Here is a 20,186-nt window from a genome sequence, read left to right as displayed (position 1 = left end):
TGCTCTCTTCAAAGCTGTCAGACAGAGTCGTTCGCGTCTGCACAGGCCTCTGCTGCTTCCCCTGTTATTTTTTAGCTGTGCCCTGTCCCCAGAGGCGGAGTCTACAGAGACAGGCCGGTTTCCTTGAGCTGCTGTGAGCTCCACCCAGTTCGAGCTTCCCAGCGGCTTTGTTTACCTACTTAAGCCTCAGCGATGGCGGGCGCCCCTCCCCCAGCCTCGCTGCTGCCTTGCGGTTAGATTGCCGGAGACTGCTGTGTTAGCAAGGAGGGGGGCTCCGTGGGCGTGGGACCCTCCCAGCCAGGTATGGGATATATTCTCCTGGTGTGCCGGTGTGCTTACAGCGCAGTATTGGGGTGGGAGTTACCCGATTTTCCAGGTGTTGTGTGTCTCAGTTCCCCTGGCTAGGAAAAGGGACTCCCTTCCCCCTTGCGCTTCCCAGGTGAGGCGATGCCTCGCCCTGCTTCAGCTCTCGCTGGTCAGGCTGCAGCAGTTGACCAGCACCGATTGTCCAGCACTCCCAAGTGAGATGACCCCAGTACCTCAGTTGAAAATGCAGAAATCACCGGTCTTCTATGTCGCTCGCACTGGGAGATGGAGACTGGAGCTGTTCCTATTCGGCCATCTTGCTCCGCCCCTCGGGAATTGGTATTTTTAACAAGTATCTCATGATACTGATCACTCATCACCATGCAAGAGTTAGCAGGTACTGACCAAAGCACAATTTTAAAGGACAACTCAACATAGCTGATTTGAAATTCTTTTCTAAAAATACTTGAGAAATGCTGGAGGTCTGAAGACAATAATTCATTACTGATATCAACTTTATCTCAGTTCGTCACCAAAATGAATGGAAGCAGCTTAGGAAACATGCACCAAGAACTTTATACTAATTTAAGACCACAGGAAACTACAGCATAGCTTTCCACTTTCTCAACTGTCTGATCTTTTCTCCCTCCCTCCCTCTCATCCTTCCATCCTTTCCTCCTTCCTTCAACACCTACCTGAGTTCTTCTCTCACTTCCACAGCATTATTCCCTGCTATCACAAACACATCATTCATGTCATCAGTCAGCATGTTGCAGGCATAACCAATGTTGATGGCAGTTTCTAATACAAAATAAAGCCCAACTCAGTTAAAATGTTACTTAATAACGTAAGTCCATTTTAAATGAAAGTTTTGAGGGCTTAGCTGTATTTTCTTACAGCCTACAGGCCCTCTCAAATTTACTACTTGCTAAACCCATGCACAAGTAGCAACAGCAACGAATGTGCAGCCTTCTCATCTAGTTTTCAGAAAAACCTTTTCATTCCCAAATTAGCACTCATGAAAATACCTTAAGATCGTGTGACATAATATGTACAAATATAAAACTTTTGACCAGAAGTCCAAATACTGTCTTGGGAGAGCTAAACTACTAAACTTAGCCAGTATTTAATTCTGATATGGAAGACAATTTGAAGGAAAAAAATCTCACAAAATGTTCAGTCGAATGAAAAAACAATGCTCTTACAAAATTTTTATAGTTCTCTCAAAGACAACCTTGCCATTTTCCCATTAAATATATGGAAATTTGGAATTTGACTATCATCTCAAAAACCACCCAGCACTGTTCTCCTAGAGAACTGGAGAATCAGATGGTGTTGGGTAATTCTTCCTCTAATTTTATAGAAATGGAACCTAAGATAATCAGATAACTCCTTCTATCTAATAGAGTTATTTGATTGTCTCTAACAGTACAGAATAATTAGACTCTAGCTAATTCTGTGGAATCATTCGTTTTGTCCTAAATTAAGGAAGGTAATTGATAAAATCTCAGCATATACCTTGTATAAACCACAGAAATTAAAGCTAAATAATAGTAAATTCATGGATATTTGTAATAATAGAACAGCTGTAACTGATAGAAATCAAACTTTATAGAGTTTGTTCTATCTAGTGACACACCCAAGTGCTCAACTTTCTACTGTTAATTTTTTGTGACCAATGATTTGGATAAAGATGTAGAGAACTGATTTATCACATCTGCAAATCCCCTAATGCTTTAAAAAATACCTAATAAGTAGATAGGATTTTAACACAGGTGTGTGCCAGTTAATTGAATATTTTCAGTTTACAAATAGCCAAGCATAAAATCATTTTTGTTTTAATCATTACTGCTAGCAGTAGATCAAAAACATGTTGGTCCCCTTTTCTTTCACAGGAAATGTAGTAGAACATGATGACTCACTAATGATTTGGCATTCTGTCAGGCCTGAAAGTCAATGAATTCTCATTGTACCTTATATAGATAGTCCTGGAATTCAGCCAGGTTGCAGTTACAGCCGTAGTAGCCTTATTAAAATGTCAAAATATTTATATAAACTGTTGATAAACAGCTGTTTCCCTGAGCTTCTTCAAAATGTTCCCATCACCCTGACACCTGCCCTAAGATCCTTCAAATTCTCCACCATCAAGAAACTAAAGGAGTAACCCAAGGTCTCCAATATCCTGCTTCAGTTCTGTGCCAATATCTGTCCTGACTGGGGACAGTGTTCATACAAACCAACTGTTATACATTCTTAATACCATTGTTGCCTCTAGGTATAATGACTATATTCAAGAGGCAATTGGACTGAAACTCAGCTGACCCCAGCTTATACTATGGAAGGCATTTTGTTAGTTTGGTTTGTTTTAAAATAGATTCTTGCAATACATTAACTTCCTTTTCTCTATTTCAAGTCTTTCCTATGTGGAAGATGGGATGAATATTTAATCAATTAACCTTTCTGGTTAATTAAAATTTCGTGATATAAGTCATCTCCCCATTTTCAAAATACCATCATCATCCATTTTCAAGTTACCTTGTTTGTCTCCTGTTAGGACCCAGATCTTAATATTGGCTAGTGATAAACTTGCAACTGTTTCCATAACACCCTCTTGTAACTTATCTTCTACAGCAGTGGCACCTAGTAGCTTTATTGAAAAACAGAGAAAAACTTATGTTAATGCATGCAAACAACATGTATAACATCTACGGATTTCACTCACAGAGTCTGGAGGCCAAAGAATATGAATTGAAGACAGAAATTATGATACTTTGATATAGCAGGCAACCTATTTTGTGTGAAAGTGGGTTGGGAAGGACTCCAAAAGGAAGCTCCCAAATCAAGCCAACTTAACAGCAGAGATCCTGGGAGTTATTATTTACCTGAAGGGGCTGATATGCTCAGATAGCATGTTAGCGTGAGCAGTAAGAAGCCATTTGGACTTAAGAACTCCCCAGCTGCTTCCCCACTTATATCAACAGCAGAGGGGTCCAAGGAATAGCCTTCATTCCATAGCCAGGAAGCTGATCACAAAAAGTCTAGTCATTCTTCTACATTAACAAACCAGCAGATGCCATAAACTAAAGTGAAGGTTCCTGCACGATTTTTCATTGAAAGATGAATAAAGCATACTCTCTAGTACCTCACAGTGGGTGAGCTCCTGGCCACTTGGGCTTCATGTAAGAGTGGTTTTTAGAATAGATCACGCTCTGGATAGCACAGATATCATCAGAATCTCATGGCCTAGGATGGTTTAGAGCTGTGGCCCCATTCTTCACAGCAAATTTCTCTGCTCCCAAAAGGTGGGTCATAAAACAAGGAGAAAAATAAAAATCCCATAACATCAAGGACACATCAGAGGCTGACAAAGAATAGGGAGCCTGCTATCTTCTACTCTTGGGAAGCTTCCAATTGCTTAAGCTACTGCTAATAGAAATACAATTCTAGGCTCTCTAGGACCATACGTGGAACACTCAAAGCCAACATATAAAGCATGACTCAGTAATTGAAAGAGAAACATCTGCTGTGTGCAAGAGGCTCATTCCTATGCTAAATCTCTAAACACATACTATCTTTCCTGTAAACACAAATCATCTTGCTTCTAAACTCATACCATCAAATCTCTTTCAATTTCTTCATACAACCCAGCTATTCGTTCATCCCTCTCTTCTGTGGCAGCATTCGCATCTTCAACCATCTTATGCCACTCTTTAAAGTACTTGTCATCCAGGTCTCTGTATGCGATGGCCAAGGTCCGAAGGCCTTCCCCTGCAAATTCCTGCCAGAGATGACATAGACTCATGAACCGTCAAAGAAACAATAAGCACAGAAATAACAACAAAAAAAAATAATTGGTAAGAAATGTTCCACTCAAATTCATTCTGTCCTAAGAACACTGCTTGGCTATCCTTACTCTCAACTGTTTAGTCTCCTCAGAAATGGGAGATAATGTATGTATTTTCCGTTTTATTTCTATGAGGTTAAAACATGCAGGGGAGCAAGACTTCCCCCTAAAGACAGTTGAAAAGCCCGCTGAAGTATCCTAGTTGAGAGGTGATCAATGACACCCATGACTTGAGATACTCATTTATGGCAATATATATTTGTTTCCAATCTGTCCTTTACAGAAGGAAGCATTTCTGGCCATGAGAGGGACCCAGTGTGTTTTATGGATCTCAGCTTTCAGTGAAGAGGAAAGGACCCTTGGATAAGCCATAGTTCTCAAATCAAAGGCAGGAGGCTCTCCCCAGGAACCACAACATGACATCCCACCAAAGTCTTGTCACATTCCCCCTAGTGATATGCCTATGCCTAAAATTAACTGAGTCCTACTTTTGTATATGCTTGAAAATTTTCATAATAAAAAGCTAAAAGTAAATAATAAATAAATAAATAGATGTTAAATAGTCATATATTAGAAGTTTAAGCATATTACTTAAGGTTATAACCATCACTTCTAGAGCAAAAGGGGAGAGAAAGGAAGAAAAGCTAATATAAGTGGTTGCTTCTGGGAAGCAGGACTAAATACGGAGGCTGACCTTCACTTTTCATTCTAGACTCCTCTGTGAAATTTTTTATTTTTTGCTATATTAAAGTTTTATCTTAATAATAACAAATTGTTTGGAATTCTAAAGACACCATCATCAAGTCATCTTAGTGCAAAATATAGTGTTATTTTTTAGAAGCTATATTCTATGAACTTAGTACTAAATTAGTCAAACTGATAGGGGAACCACACTCTTCCTTTATCCCGTATCCTGACAATCTCAAACAACACCTTTGGTGCTTTATCCTAACAGTAGGGGAAAAGAAATAGAGGAGACTGGTAGTTGCTAAGTGTCTCACACAGCCATGGTAACTAGAAACATATGTAGATTGCTTTGGGGGAAATGCTCAAAAACTCCCATTCCGCTTGTGCTTCCAGTGGTCATTTTATGGGCTTCTACATTGCAAGTAAAGCATTTTTATGGCCATTTCTGCTCCTTTGGGCATTGCCATTGAGTATGTCTCCTCTGTGGTGTTTTGGCTTATGGTACACATACAGGTTTATAACCAGGCATAGATTAAACCGTGACATACTGTAATTAGGTAAATAGAAAAGTCAATACATACTGCAATGAGATGGTTTACCCCAGACAGATCTTGAGAAAAATTATCCAAATTTATTTGGTAGGCAATTGGTAGCACTTTGGATATTGGAATCACATTTTGCAAGCCCTGCCTTTCAAGACCACCAATGGATCCCCTACTGATCTGAAAATCTAGTTACTGTCTTGTAATGATCTTTTGTGCTCTTAATTCACACAAACCCTTTCTTGCCTTTAACTTGCAACCCCACTGGGCATTACCACTGCCTTCCTCTCTGTTCTGCACAAGAGTGAATGAACAATAAGATGACATTACAAAAGGAAACAGATGATTTAAGTTATTTAATTAGTGCATGAAACACAAATTCAATCCTAAATAAGCCTTTGATTAAGGTCTTTTCCTATCATTAAACAATTCAAAATCAGTAATTAAATAAACATTTAGGACCTCAGAATCTAGAAGTCAAAATGAATAAACTGAATGAAGCAAACAGCAAGTTAAATTTATACTACCTGAAAAAAATTATTTTGCAGAGAAATGTAAAAAGACCAAATTAGGCTTCCTATAGTCTAGTATCAAAGGAGAATATGGAAAACCCAGGGCCTTGGTGTTTGAGTAATGGCAAAAAGTCAGATACTTATGATTCCAGTGTTGTTTTCATTAAAAAAAATTTAAAAGACCATGCTGGCCTCCTGGAAAAGATTAAAAGAAAATCAAGAATTCTCTATTGGAAAGACAAAAACAATAGCTATGTTTGTAACCAATATTACTAAACCATCATTTTTTAAATTTAAAGTAAAGCAGAGGATTTTTTATTTTATTTGTTTATTTGCTTTTTAAAGATTCAGGGAATGTTTTGTATTAAATATAGGGTCTGACAAAGAACATGAATACTCAATAATGTCTTAAAGGAAAGAAACCAATGAGAAAATGCGAGTTTTGACCAGATGGCCTTAAATGGAACCACAGACAAATATTAGAGACACACGTGAATCTCAAGTTTAAAACAATTAATGCTCATATTAATTCACATTCTCTTACTTTTTGGCATTTAACAGAAAAGTGCCAAAAATCACCCTTACTTCTTTCAGAAAGCTTTTGTAAAGAAATTATGCTGGTCTCAGAATACACAAATTTGGTGTCTGAGGGCACATAAGGGACTCATCATGATTTACGACCTAAATAAAAAGACCCTTAGAGGAGAAAGTGTGCACCAGAGACTATTTTCCTCTCACAATCTAAACACAACCCTAAACTTTCCCTGGGAGTAATCATAAGATATTCCATTGGTACCAAACACATCAGAACCCAAGGAAAAGGAGCTCTCTGGCTCCTCTTACCAGAACTAGTCCAGTCTTCCAAGAGGAGCAACATGCTGCTGCAGGGGAGTTACAGCAGATTCCCCAGACGCCCACATTCTGTGGCTACTGCTCAGTTGCTGTGTGTTCCTCCACCTGTAGTGAGACTGACTGGACTTCCAACAGGGCAGAACGCGGGGGTCCCTGTGCCAATTTCCAGAAAATCATTGGCACAGCTTCCTGTGGAACCACTCTCCAGATGCTTTCTATTTCTGTAGTCAAATCATTTAGCTGCTATTTTTTTAAACAGGACCTAACCACAGGAGATGGCAAAAGGGCCATTGTGCTAACCTTAAGACAGAGGCACTTACACTGAGGTGGTCTGACGTCAAAGACAGAAGGACTTCATTGGAAGGATGAAGTTTTTCAAACAGAATAGTATCTGCTCCTTTGGAATAAAGCTTTATCTGTCCTTCTGGGTTGCGAACTGAAAAGAAAAAAGTTTGGAAAAGCAGATTATAATCAATAGCATACATCAAAATAAGACTCTCCCAGACCTCCACCCTGGCAGTTTGTAAATGGGCATAATGTTTTAGCCAGTGGTAAGACACTCAGTGCCTTTGGTTAGGTCATTACCTAAGTCACTTGGCTTTATTCTCATTTATTAACTTAGAAATGCTCCATCTACTGGAATCTTTGATTTCCCAAATTCAGAAACAAGTGTTTTTATTCTGAAGCATATGACCTTCCTGTTTTCCTTGCTTACTATTTCTGAAGGGTTGATACATCTCAATTAAGTCTTCATCTCCATATTGAGCAGAATTGAGAGCTTTATTTGCCCGTCTCCTAGTGTGAAATTCAAGACCTGCTGTTCAAATCAATATCAGTGTTATGCCAAATCATCTCCATATGCAATTCTAGCCATTCAAAGTCATGGTTTATACATTTTTTCTTGGCCCTTGCTGACATATTTCTTCATCCCTTTTACTCTGGAAAAGTCCATTAATTATTGGTGGTTCATTGTTGGGTCACAAATTCTCACTGAAAACACACTTCACAGAGGGGCTTTTAAAAATAAAGTCTCCACCTCATTCCCACTGGAAGTCTATATCAGTAGTACTGTGTTTTTAACCTGCCCCACAGGCTTGAGATTGACAGCCCTTCCTAGGCTACCCTCAACTCCATTCCCACCCACAACTCCCAGCATATTGCTGTTAGACAAACCTTTCTTTCAAACCACAGAACACTTGGCCTAACTTTGTAGGTTTAGTTGTACAGCTTTACACATAGTAGCCAGTTAATAATTATTCGTTGAACGAATGAATGGCTTGGCTGTGTATTTCTTCCCAGAACTGCCTACGACTTAAGACAACTGCCTTTATCACAACTTCATGATCTGAATACTCTTACCCTCGTAGGCTTCATCGGTTGAGTCAACGATCATTACATGCTTTCTACTCAATTATCCCTTTTCTCTACGAAAAGGATGCCTCAAAAAAGGTTAACATAAATGTTTACTATTAATTACTATTAATGTAATGCCACAGAAAATGGCATGCAAAATTTAGAGCTTAGTTTTAAAAAATATAAAAACCAAAAGACAATGTTACCCTCCCCTCTACCTCTAGTCAACACTTATCTATTCTAGTTTCCTCCCGGCTTGCATAGATCTATAATGTACCCGAGAACCTTTTTAGGACTGGGCCTTGTCTAGGCCTTGTCTTCCGTTTTAAGAGCCTTTGTTAGTTTGCCTAAGTGCCAGGACTCATTTGGGTTTTCTTGTACTCTAGCTCTAATCCCCTACATTGGGGAAAAAGAGAGAGAAAAACATATGCAATTTATCTAATTGTTAAACCAGGGGGGAAAACTTAATCCTGGGAAAGACTTTCTCTTGATTTTCTTGCATAATAATCCAATTTAATAATTTCCCTTATATTTTCTTTTTTTTTTTTTTTTTATTATACTTTAAGTTCTAGGGTACATGTGCATAACGTGCAGGTTACATATGTATACATGTGCCATGTTGGTGTGCTGCACCCATCATCTCGTCAGCACCCATCAATTCATCATTTATATCAGGTATAACTCCCCAATGCAATCCCTCTCCCCTCCCCCCTCCCCATGATAGGCCCCAGTGTGTGTCCCTTATATTTTCTCCCTTCCATCACCAGAGGTATAAAGGCAAAAGATGAATAATCCACATTTGCCTGCATTTTGTATTCTAGACTAGGACATTAGTTCTCTAACTCATGGTCTCAGGACCTTCTTTATAATTCTTCAATGCTGAGTGAGAATTCTAAAAAGTTTTTTAGTGAGTTTTATCTATCAATATCCATATTAGAAATTAAAAATGAGAAATTTTATTGTATCAAGTTTTATAACACTAGTTACTATAATTATTATTATAAATCTAACATATAAACATAAATAACATTTCTACAAAAAAACTATATTTTCCAAAAAAAATTAGTTTGGAGATTGGCATTATTTTATATGATTACAGATCTTTGTAACATCTATTTTAATAAAAGAGGGTTGGATTCCCATATCTGTTTCTGCATTCATTCTGTTGTGATATCACATGTCATGTGGCTTCTGCAAAACTCCATGGTATACTCATGAGAAAAAGAATGAAAAAGACAAATAATAGTCATATTATAATGAAAATACTTTTGTCCTTGTGCATCCTCCAAAAAACTCACAAAGTTCCCTAAGGTTCCCTGGACCACACATTTAGAGTCACTGGTCTGGAAGAATCACAGACCCCCCTTACCATTGCCATATCTCAGTTTCTACATGTAAAAAGGAGATGTTTAAACAATCTAACTTCAAAGGTCCTTTACAGCTGTACAATTTTTTGATTCAATAAATGCTTTCCATCCCTGATACTTTCTCTTAACCTAGTATTTGTCCCTTTAAATTTGATTTTGTGTAAATCCAATTTCATGGAATCCTGCTTAAGTTTACTCATTAAACATTTGCCTTAGCAGCAAATTTTATATCTCTTTCCTTCCAAGTCTTCTGGTCATTTCTGTTCAAAGTTAATTAAATCTAAGTCATTTCAGAAGTTAGTATTTCTTAAATAAACTAAAAAGGACATAGTTTTAAATGGTCAAAATAACATATGGCCAGAACTTGGAAAAAGATTCAGTTTTTAGGTTATAAAATCTTCTCCCAATGCTTTCCATTTAAACATTAGTGTTCTTCAGAGATTTACTCGGGGTCTTTTTTCATCTTCCCATCCTTCATACTGTCCCTGGGCAACGGCATTCATTTCTATGGCTTCAGGTTCCATCACCAGGCTGTTTTCAAATGTGTACATCCTGTCCAATCCATCTCTAGCACTCCATTCTGACCTGCACATCTGACCACCAATTGAACATCTCTTGGATATACCCAGGCACACTAAACTCATACTAGACATATTACCCTCCTCCAATAATTAGCTACTCCTCTTATATCCCCAGTCTCAGTAATCAGCTTCACCATCCACTCAGTCTCCAAAACCAGAAATCTGGCATCATTCACAGTTCTCTCTCCACCAACCACACATCTAAGGGAAGCCATGGATTTCTCTCTGCCACTTCTCTCTTGCCTAGAAAATCACCTTAACCTAACTGGTTTTACCCATTCCAGGTCTGCTTCCTTCCAGACTCTTCCATATATTCCAGCTACAGTTATCTTCATGCTGCTGCTTAGAATGCTGCAATAGCTTCCCTCTCCCTTCTATGAAGTTTGGACTCCTTGACAAGGCATATAGAGCTTATTAAGAGCTGGGCTATCCAGTCTGTTTCACCATGTTCTCTTGGATGCAGCCACATAGAACTACCTTTCAATTTTTCACATTCTCCCTTAGCCTGAAGGCCCTGGAACACAGGGGGCACTTAAATCAATATTTACTTAATTAAGATGAACCAACATTGTGCACAATTTATCAAAAGCATAAGCTATGCCTTTGTGACATAAAGGAAAGAAAAATGTCACAAATGGCTTCCAGTTAATTGCAACAGCAGCACTGTGAAGGGTGGTAAATAATTCTATTTTGCCACATCGCAGCTGTTCATACATCTACACAGAGAAATGCCTGTCACATGACAGTATGTGTACTTTGATAATCTCGAAAAAGTTTAGATTTGAGCAACTTTTATCTATAAGATCTTGTAAGAGCCTTCCAAGAAGCTTCTTGTAATTTATTCTTCTTTAATGGTTATCTGTCACTTGTTCCTATGAATAGCTATCTCTGAATTTTATCTCTGTATTTCTATTTACAGAATTAGTAGAATTGGTCCTTCCAAAACTATTTGTATTTTTTATTTTTATATTTTTCATTTATATTTTTTACTAATATAGCAGATTCTGTTCTCTCTGGAAAAAAATCCTTTATAGAAATCAATTTTTATGTAGATACTTCTGACTTAAATCAGGGCTCTTTCTTCAGAATGAAAGGACTACCGGTATTGAAATTATACATTGATGATTTAGTGAATAATGGCTCCCACCCAAAAAACAAGGAAGCAGAAGGAGGAGGAGGAGAAAGGGAAGGATCAGCAGTAACAGCAGCAATGCCTCAGCCTTCGCATCAGGGTGTTGTTCCTGCAGATCAACCCACGTGATGATCATGAGACTAGGATTGTTTTTGGCCTTGTTATCATGCCAAGACTTTTCTGCCCTTTCAGAGTCCCTTTAAAATTCCTCCCGATTAAAAACCAAACAGAATAAAAATAAATCCAGCAAATCTTCATGCATTCTGTGGTAGAGCACTACCTTTCCTCATATGGGATCCATTAAGGCAAACATCTGATGTTTGCGGTTAGGCTGCGATTTCTCCACAGCCTGTAATGGTGACCAATGCTGAGGAAAAGCCAAACATCTCCCTGTGTAGCAATTTTAGGTTTTTGTCAACACCCTCAGAGCAAAAAGAAACCAACTCTGGGACAAACCAACATCAATAACACCTCCCCTGAGGCTACAAATAGAAGATAGCTCCTGCTGAGACAACACTAAGCCATCACCTAGAACGGCATGTGTGCTCATCAGCGGCACTGGTCATCACCAACAGGCACTGGACTTCCCTGTTGTCAAAAAAATAAAAATAAACATTCTCAGACGTTGTTTGGTTCTTACCTGCTGAGAGCCATCTTTCAAGGCTAGTTTCTAGTAGTTAGAGACCAAAAATCCTACTGTCATATATATATACTTTTTACATAGTGAGAAATTGATTAAATACAATGAGTAGGATATTCATCAAGTTACAAAGTGTTGGGTTGAGTAGTATTTCACAAACATTTATAGAAAACCTATCATGTGCCAAGCTCTGTACTTGGCCTTGGGCAGTTTAGGAAGACTAAGGTATAGCACTTGCTTCAGGTAGCACACAGTTTAATGACTGGGATAGTTGTGAGTGTCATGGAACTAATATCACACTGGTGTTATAAACAAGGCATTCTGGGGAACACAGAGGAACGTGGTCATTTGGAGAAGAGAAAAAGAATTGAAAAATGGGTAACATTTGAATTGGACATTACCAAAGGAGTAGTAGGGAACATTTCCAAGAAAAGAAGTGGGGGAAAGGAATATTCAAGATCGGGGAACAGCATGTCCAAAGGGTGTAACAGCAACAACGAATCCAGGGATGGTGAGGTCTAGTCGAGCTCAAAGTTTTGGTAAATAGAAGAAAAGTAGGTTGATATCAGATTGCAAATAATTTTGCACATCATACTAATGACTTTTCTTTTAAGGTTTGGGAAGCCACCTATGCTTTTTAAGTAGGGGGTAGTAAAATCAGGCCTATGTTTTAGAAAGAATACCCTGGTAACAGCATAGAGGATTATTTTTAAAGCGAATAATTTTGAAGATATTACAATAATATAAGCAAGCCGTGGCAAGAACCTTAACTAAGGCAGGACACTGGGAATTAGGAAAAAAGGGCAAAAAGCTTTTACTATTAAAAAGGGGTTTATGAGGCTATTTTAATAAATATTATTCTGATGCCTCTGAGGAGAGACTTAGAAACAGGGTGACAACAGAGTATTCTAGAGATGTTAAGGCCTGAGAGTGGAAGAGAAGGAGATGGGTTAGAGAAATGTCTCAAACATCTCTGGGGAAAATCATGTATTTGAGGATCTATTAGTCTAGAGAAGTGGTCCCCAAACTGTGGTTCCCTGACCAGTGTCATCAGTATCACCTACAAGCTTGTTAGAAATGCAAATTGGTAGGCCCACCTCAGACCAGCTAAATCAGAAACTAGAGGCTGGGGCCCAGCAGTCTGTGTTGTAACAAGCCCTCCTGGTGATGCTGATGGGAGCTAAAGTTTGAGAACCATTAGCCTAGGGGCACAAAAGCTATGGAAAAAAGTGAACGAGCTAAAATAGGGCTTAAAAGACCAAACTTTGGAAAACCTGGGTTCACATATTTGATCTGCCTCTTACCCAACTGTGCAACAAGTTGTGTTACAGCTGTGTGGCAATCTTTGGCAAGTTACTTAAAATCTTTGTGTTTAGTCTCCTCTTGTCTTACATGGGACATGCAGGTCACAGGCAGCTACAACAATTCAATAAAAGAATTGATGATAAAGTTCATGGACAGGCACACAATGAGAGGTAACCATGAATTTTAATACAGATTATAGAAAGAACTATAGTTGTGAAAAAGAGGGTTCCATATTTGACATAAAACTTTAGGTAACTATAATACAATCCAGTGACAAGACATAACAGAAGGCTGAAAATGTGTGTTTGGACTCCAGCAAGAGATTGAAGCTAAAAAGCTGTATAAGAAGGTCACAGAATATAAGCAATAGCTACCACCATGTATGTGGTCAAGATCATCCAAGAAGAACACAGGAACTAAAAAGAGAAAAGGACATCAATATTGAAGAATGGGATAAAGGAGAGTAGTCAGCAAAGGAGCTTGAGAAAGAAAACAATGGGACAAGAAGAGAATCAGGAGCCAGAAACTTTACAGAGACCAAAACAGGAGTGTCAAGAAAACAGGGCCAACAGTCTCAAATACTACTGTTTTAAAAAATAGATAGATGAACAGATTAATAAGGAAAAGCCATTGGACTGAGAAGTTACAAGGTGAATGGAAACCTCTGAGAAAGCATTTCTTCTTGAGTAGTGGAAGCAGAAACTTAACCCTAATGGGATGAAAAGAGTAAGAAAGGCAAGAAGCAAAAACTGACCTGAGAAATTAATCTGTGATAGAAAGCAGAAAAATATGGTGGCAAAGTCAGTGGACACCAGAATATGAGCAATATCTTTAAGGAAATAGGAGGATAATACAGTTGTGGGCTAAAGGAAGGATCCAGTAATTGAAAAACTGAAGGCACAAGCAAGAAGGGAGCAAGCAAGGAGGGATAAGGAATGGGACTGGAAAAACTTTCAGCTTTGAAAAGGAAGAAGAGCAATTGTTTTCTGATGCAGGAGAGTTAATTATTAAAGATCTAGCTTGGGTATGAATGGGGAGGATGGGAAAAAGAGTTAATGCTGTGCATTCCTGAGGGCCTTTATTTTCTTAGAGAAATAGGAGATGAATTTAGCTTTCAAGAGTAAAGAAGATGGTAGCAGTGTTGAGAACTTGAGGAAATAGCCAAGGTTTACAATATCTATTGTGAAAATGGAAAAAGGCACTAAATATGAATGAGAGAGACATTGACACAGCACTAAGAATCAGCACTGAGTCAGGAAAGCCCAGATTTGTTGTGGTGCTAAATACAATATTAGGTGGTCCTCTCCAGCAATGGAGGTGGACAGAGAAAATGAATGATAATGAGGAGGCTGATGACGATGTTCACAACAACTATCATGTGCCAAGCAATTTAGAAACTCATCCTGAGCCAGTATTATGTAGTGGACAAGCGAATGGGCTACGCAGTCAGACTTCCTAGGTCTGAATCTCAGCTATTCTACTTCCATCTATGTGAACCTGGGCAAGTTACTCAAACTTTCTGTGTCTTAGTTTCATTATCTGTTAATGGGTATAAATACAATGTATCTTAGTTTCATTATCTGTTAATGGGTATAAATACAAGTTCCTACCTTATTAGGATTGCTGGGACAATTAAATAAATTATTTCATGGACAGCACTTTTGTGGTTTATTTTTTTAAATTTTTTATATTTTTATTGATATATTGTACATACTCATATAGGGCATTTAGAACAGTACTGGGCACATAATGAGCACTTGTTAAATGTTAGTTATATATCACTGCAGTATTGAGGCTAGGTTGAGCAACACAAGAGTTTATACATAATTTCAAAACTGTCACAAACCTCAGCATGTAGCCAAAAGTGACATAATCCTGGAAAAGCATAACCAAAACAGTATGAAAAGATCAAAAATAATCTCAGCCACCAACCATACCTATGACAGACATCCTTTTTCTGGTGTTGTTGAAATCCAAAAAGGCAAGTAATTGATAAGTAACCAGTGTTCCCAGTTCTTCTATTGTTATGGTCTCTGGGGTCCGGGATTTAAAAATGAACCCAAAATTTCTAGCAGCAGTCACTAGAGCCCCTTCATCAGGTGACTGAACTTGGTAAATCAGCTCTCCTAAAAGGTAAAGAAACAAATATGTCAATACTGACAATAATAGCTAACATTCATAGAGTTCCAATGCCAACTCCAACTCATTATTTAACACCCAACTCAAGCACCAGGTCTAATCTTTCCTGTCCTCAGACCTTTTCTACTTACCAACAGCTCAATCAGGTATCTGTCCTCTGGGACACCATAGGACTCTATACATATCACTGCTGTAGCCCTTGTCATCTTATAGGAAAACATCCATTTCCGAGTCTGCCTCTTCATTGTGCTCAGTTTCTTGTATTTTCTGTGACTAGAGATGGGCCATGAATGTTTCATAAACTGAAACATTTTAATATATATTAACTCATAATCCTCAGGGCAGCCTTTGAGGTAGAGATTATTAAAATTATTCTTTCCATTTTGTACTAGTGGAATCTATGACTGAAAGAGGTTACATGAGTTTGATGAGATCACATAGCTAAAGAGTGATGGAGAGATACTCCAAATTCTACTTCAGTCTGTCACTAATGACCATTTTATGAGAATTCATACAAGAAATCCCTTGAAATGTAAGAAATCAAGGGTGCTAATACTTGTTACCTGATATTATGTGTAGTTGGAGTGGGTGTAAGAGGGGAGAGGAGATAAAAAGAATAAAGTAAGTTATATGTATATATACATATATAGGGTTTATAAAACAGTATATACAAAGTAAGCCCTTATATAAAATTATAATATATTTATATGTAAAAATTAATCTGAAATTTAATTAGTTTAATGTTTAAAAACTATTAATTAGGCAGAGATAGACCCATATTTCCTGATTTATAGTCATGTCCAAGATCAACTGTTAAGTAAACAAGTTGCATGTTAATGGCTATACTATGATTTCTTTTTGTTAAAAAGAAACAAATCACCTAAATATATGGATATATTCTTGAATATATGTATATATTTATGAGCCAGAGGAAAGGGTGAAACGATACACACCAGATGTTACCACTGGTTACCTCTGTAGGGGTGAGACTGGAGTTCAGGGAAGCTACCATTAGCTTCACATTTATACATTTTTGTATTGTATTGTTTCACTTGATACAACAGACATGAATGAATTTTTGAAATTCACAAAAGGAAAAAAACTTAAAGCAATTACTTGATCTACCCATGAAATAACATAGTATGTTCTACTTCTGGTAACATGGTGAAATGGGTGTCAGGACCAACTTCATCTGCTACAAACAACTATAAAAGCATTTTAATATTCTTAAATACATTCATGAACTTGCAAGAAAGTAAGAACTGTTCAGTTGAGAGACTGCGAAAAAGAACACTTATGGGATTAAAGAAGCAAATTAGCCAGACTTTGCCTTGAGAGCATTTTTCTGAACCAGGAAAACTTGATCATTGGTTTTCAATGTCTCTGGGCTTTAATTTAAAAAGGCATAGCCCAGTACCTGTCTAAGGTGAGAGTCCAATGAAAGATGGCCTCTCAAAATTGAGTACCCCAAAGACTGCTCTCAATATAAGGGTAAACTGGATACCCATCCCCCCTTGAAGAGGGCTTGGAATAAAACTTGCCTAACTAGAGCCTTCCTTATAATTGGAAGGGAAAAAAATATCTGCCGAGAATTTATGATCAAACACTGACTCTCATTTAAATTTGCATTCTGAATTCACAATATCCAGGTGACCTAAAAGAAATCAAGTTGAAACTTTAGTTTAAAATGTTCCTACATTAGAACACTGAAGCAATTGTAAATCCTTTCTGGAGGAACCGACTGAACCCAAACACTTTATATAAATTAAGTTCAAAGTAAAATGGTCAGCTCACAGTGAAAAGTATAAAACAACAACAAGGAAAGCCTAAGAACCAACAGAAACAACGCAGAATAAGATCTGAAAAAAAAAATTGGATATTGGAAGTATCAGAAACAGCACATGCAATATATTTAACAGATTTCAAGAAATAAAATTGAGATATAAAAATAACAGATTTGAGAAAGAACCAAAGACCTTGTAGGAAGAATTAGTGGCCTGAGGAAAACATGTAAATGGAATAGATTAGGTTCAACTAAGGCAAGAAGCCAGTTCACTATACCATTACCTACCTGTCTCACAGCTTCAAAATGTTAAGTGGCCAAGCTGGTTTTGTTCTATCCTATGAACCCTGAGTTCCAAACAACCATCTCACAAGTGTGAGGACTTTCTCATAATGGAGCCTAAATAAGACTATTCTAATATCAAGGTCAATTTATCTCTGTTACTGGGAAAATCCATTCTAAGCATATGCCTGAAGGTCATCTGCATCTATAAGAAATGCATACTAATAATGAGAGATGTGTGACTCAACTGTATTTCGCTATTTGTCCTGGCTACCCAGAAGCTCACAGTCAAATGTGGTGCTCAATCGTAAGAACGATGTCATCCCTGGACTAGCATATTTGGGTCTTCACTTTTCCATTGTCCTTATTTCTTTTCTTTTTCATTTAAATCTCTCCACATTTTTTCAAAACATATGAGATGTAAACTATGTCCTATCTTTAACTTGAAAATCCTTCAAATTTAACATCAATTTCTGTGTTAAAAAACAAAAACAAAAAACAAAGCTCACTGCTCAAATGCTTAATTTGTAAATCCTTCAAATTTAATATCAGTTTCAATTTAAAAAAAAAAAAACAAAAAAAACAAGGCTCACAATTCAGACATATTTTTCACTTACCTGCACTATTCTCTTCTGACATTACAGTGTGGCAGAGAGCAAGTACCCTAAGGAATTCATGAACTTTGGGATCACCCATTTTAATGGATTCCATCAGATTGTGGTCAAAGAACTGAAATTCTCTATCCACTTGAGATTTGACTGAGAAATCCACAGGCTCTTTTTTCTATAGGAGAAGAACAACAACAAAAATAACCATAAACCTCATTCCAACAATTATTTTTTAAAATTCAAAAATAGTTTCCCCAAGTACTTTTAGTGTATGATTTTGCAGCCTCAAATGTCTGGCACTAAAATGGCTGTTTCATCATTACTGTTAAATATAATCTTCTCATTTCAGAACCATGTACCAAAGAAGTGAACTTTCCGAAAGTATATGGGAAAGAAAATCACAAAAGTATACGGGATGGCTGGACAGATCCTCAAATGCTAAATACAACTTCAAAATACAAAAAAGCACAGAAAATGCAAAGTTTTTTCAAAACCTACTTGATGGGAAAACCTGATCTGACTTGAACCCATTTGTGCAGCAATATCTGACCTGGAATGGCATGTATTTAATGATGGCTTCTTAAAGTCTACCTAATACTTGTGAATTAATATTTTCTAATATAAAAACATTAATGTGTTTGATTACAGGGTACTTTCTCAGATGTCACTGGAGATATTGCATAATAAAATGGCAGACACCATATTGTCTTTCTGCAACCAGAAAATTCTGAGTTTCTAAATACATCTGGCTCCAAAGTTTTGGATAAGGGACTGTGAGCCTGTATCTATTTCAGGAGCAAGCCTGCAGAAAATTCCACTCTGAATACTTACATATAAGAGCTTTATCAGCTGCAGAGTCCACCTTTCCTCCCCCGGGATTATTGCTAAAGTTTTCATTCTTAAAGGCTCCATTAACTTTTGCAATTGATTCTAAAGTTATAGGAGCAGATAGGATTGTAACTATTTTTTTTAAAGAGAAACAATGCTGTGAGCAATTGAAATCATCTATTGTGTGTCACAAAGCTTGTTAATACCTACAGCAAAATTGGAGCCACATGTAGGCCCTTTGTTCCTTGAAATCAAATTTATTCTAAAATTAATAACACTGAATAAAGTAAGAAATATTTGTTATTATCTTTATAATAGGCCCAACATTATGCTAAGAGTTTTATATGGAATATTACATATAACCTTCCTAACAACGATGTGTAGTGGATACTATTGTCATCCCCACTTTACAGATAAGAACCTGAGCATTGCCAAGGCCAACCATATACATCCATGAGCCAGGACTCAAACTTAGCCAAAAATCCATGCTTCAAATACTTTGCCATAACAACACCTAATATAATTCTGGATTATTTCCCTGCCCCCTTACTAATACAATAATGGCTGCCATGTATCAAGTGTTTACATTATACTAGTTTCTTTTTTATTTAAGTACTTTTAATGTTTACTTTATTATTATTATTATTATCATACTTTAGGTTCTAGGGTACATGTGCACAACGTGCAGGTTTGTTACATATGTATACATGTGCCATGTTGGTGTGCTGCACCTGTTAACTCATCATTTACATTAGGTATATCTCCTAATGGTATCCTTCCCCACTCCCCACACCCCATGACAGGCCCCAGTGTGTGATGTTCCCCACCCTGTGTCCAAGTGTTCTCATTGTTCAGTTCCCACCTATGAGTGAGAACATGTAGTGTTTGGTTTTCTGTCCTTGCGATAGTTTGCTCAGAATGATGATTTCTAGCTTCATCTATGTCCCTACAAAAGAAATGAATTCATCCTTTTTATAGTATTCCATGGTGTATATGTGCCACATTTTCTTAATCCAGTCTATCATTGATGGACATTTGGGTTGGTTCCAAGTCTTTGCTATTGTGAATAGTGCCACAATAAATATACATGTGCATGTGTGTTTATAGCAGCATGATTTATAATCCTTTGGGTGTATGCCCAGTAATGGGATGGCTGGGTCAAATGGTATTTCTAGTTCTAGATCCTTGAGGAATCGCCACACTGTCTTCCACAATGGTTGAAATAGTTTACAGTCCCAACTAGTTCAACCATTATGGAAAACAGTATGGCGATTCCTCAAGGATCTAGAACTAGATGTACCATATGACCCAGCCATCCCACTACTGGGTATATACCCAAAGGATTATAAATTATGCTACTACAAAGACACATGCACACGTATGTTTATTGCGGCACTATTCACAATAGCAAAGACTTGGAATCAA

The 20,186-nt window shown here is 37.5% G+C and overlaps 1 protein-coding gene across 4 annotated transcripts in view; it reads right to left on the bottom strand.

Moving 5' to 3' along the window:
* ATP8B4 (ATPase phospholipid transporting 8B4 (putative)) overlaps positions 1–20,186 on the bottom strand; it is a 284,458-nt gene that overhangs the window by 72,284 nt on the left and 191,988 nt on the right. For all 4 annotated transcript variants that reach the window (XM_023227177.2, XM_023227176.2, XM_023227178.2 and 1 more), the window contains 6 exons: positions 17,943–18,108; positions 15,059–15,247; positions 7,064–7,179; positions 3,920–4,084; positions 2,842–2,953; positions 1,002–1,107 (listed from right to left, as the gene is read on the bottom strand). In XM_023227177.2, coding sequence (XP_023082945.2) covers positions 1,002–1,107; positions 2,842–2,953; positions 3,920–4,084; positions 7,064–7,179; positions 15,059–15,247; positions 17,943–18,108 — 854 coding nt within the window. The remainder of the gene's footprint in view (positions 1–1,001; positions 1,108–2,841; positions 2,954–3,919; positions 4,085–7,063; positions 7,180–15,058; positions 15,248–17,942; positions 18,109–20,186) is intronic.

This window comes from Piliocolobus tephrosceles, chromosome 6 (genome assembly GCF_002776525.5).
Source record: "Piliocolobus tephrosceles isolate RC106 chromosome 6, ASM277652v3, whole genome shotgun sequence".
In the NCBI taxonomy this organism is placed as follows: Eukaryota; Metazoa; Chordata; class Mammalia; order Primates; family Cercopithecidae; genus Piliocolobus; species Piliocolobus tephrosceles.
This window is presented reverse-complemented; position numbering and strand designations above follow the sequence as displayed.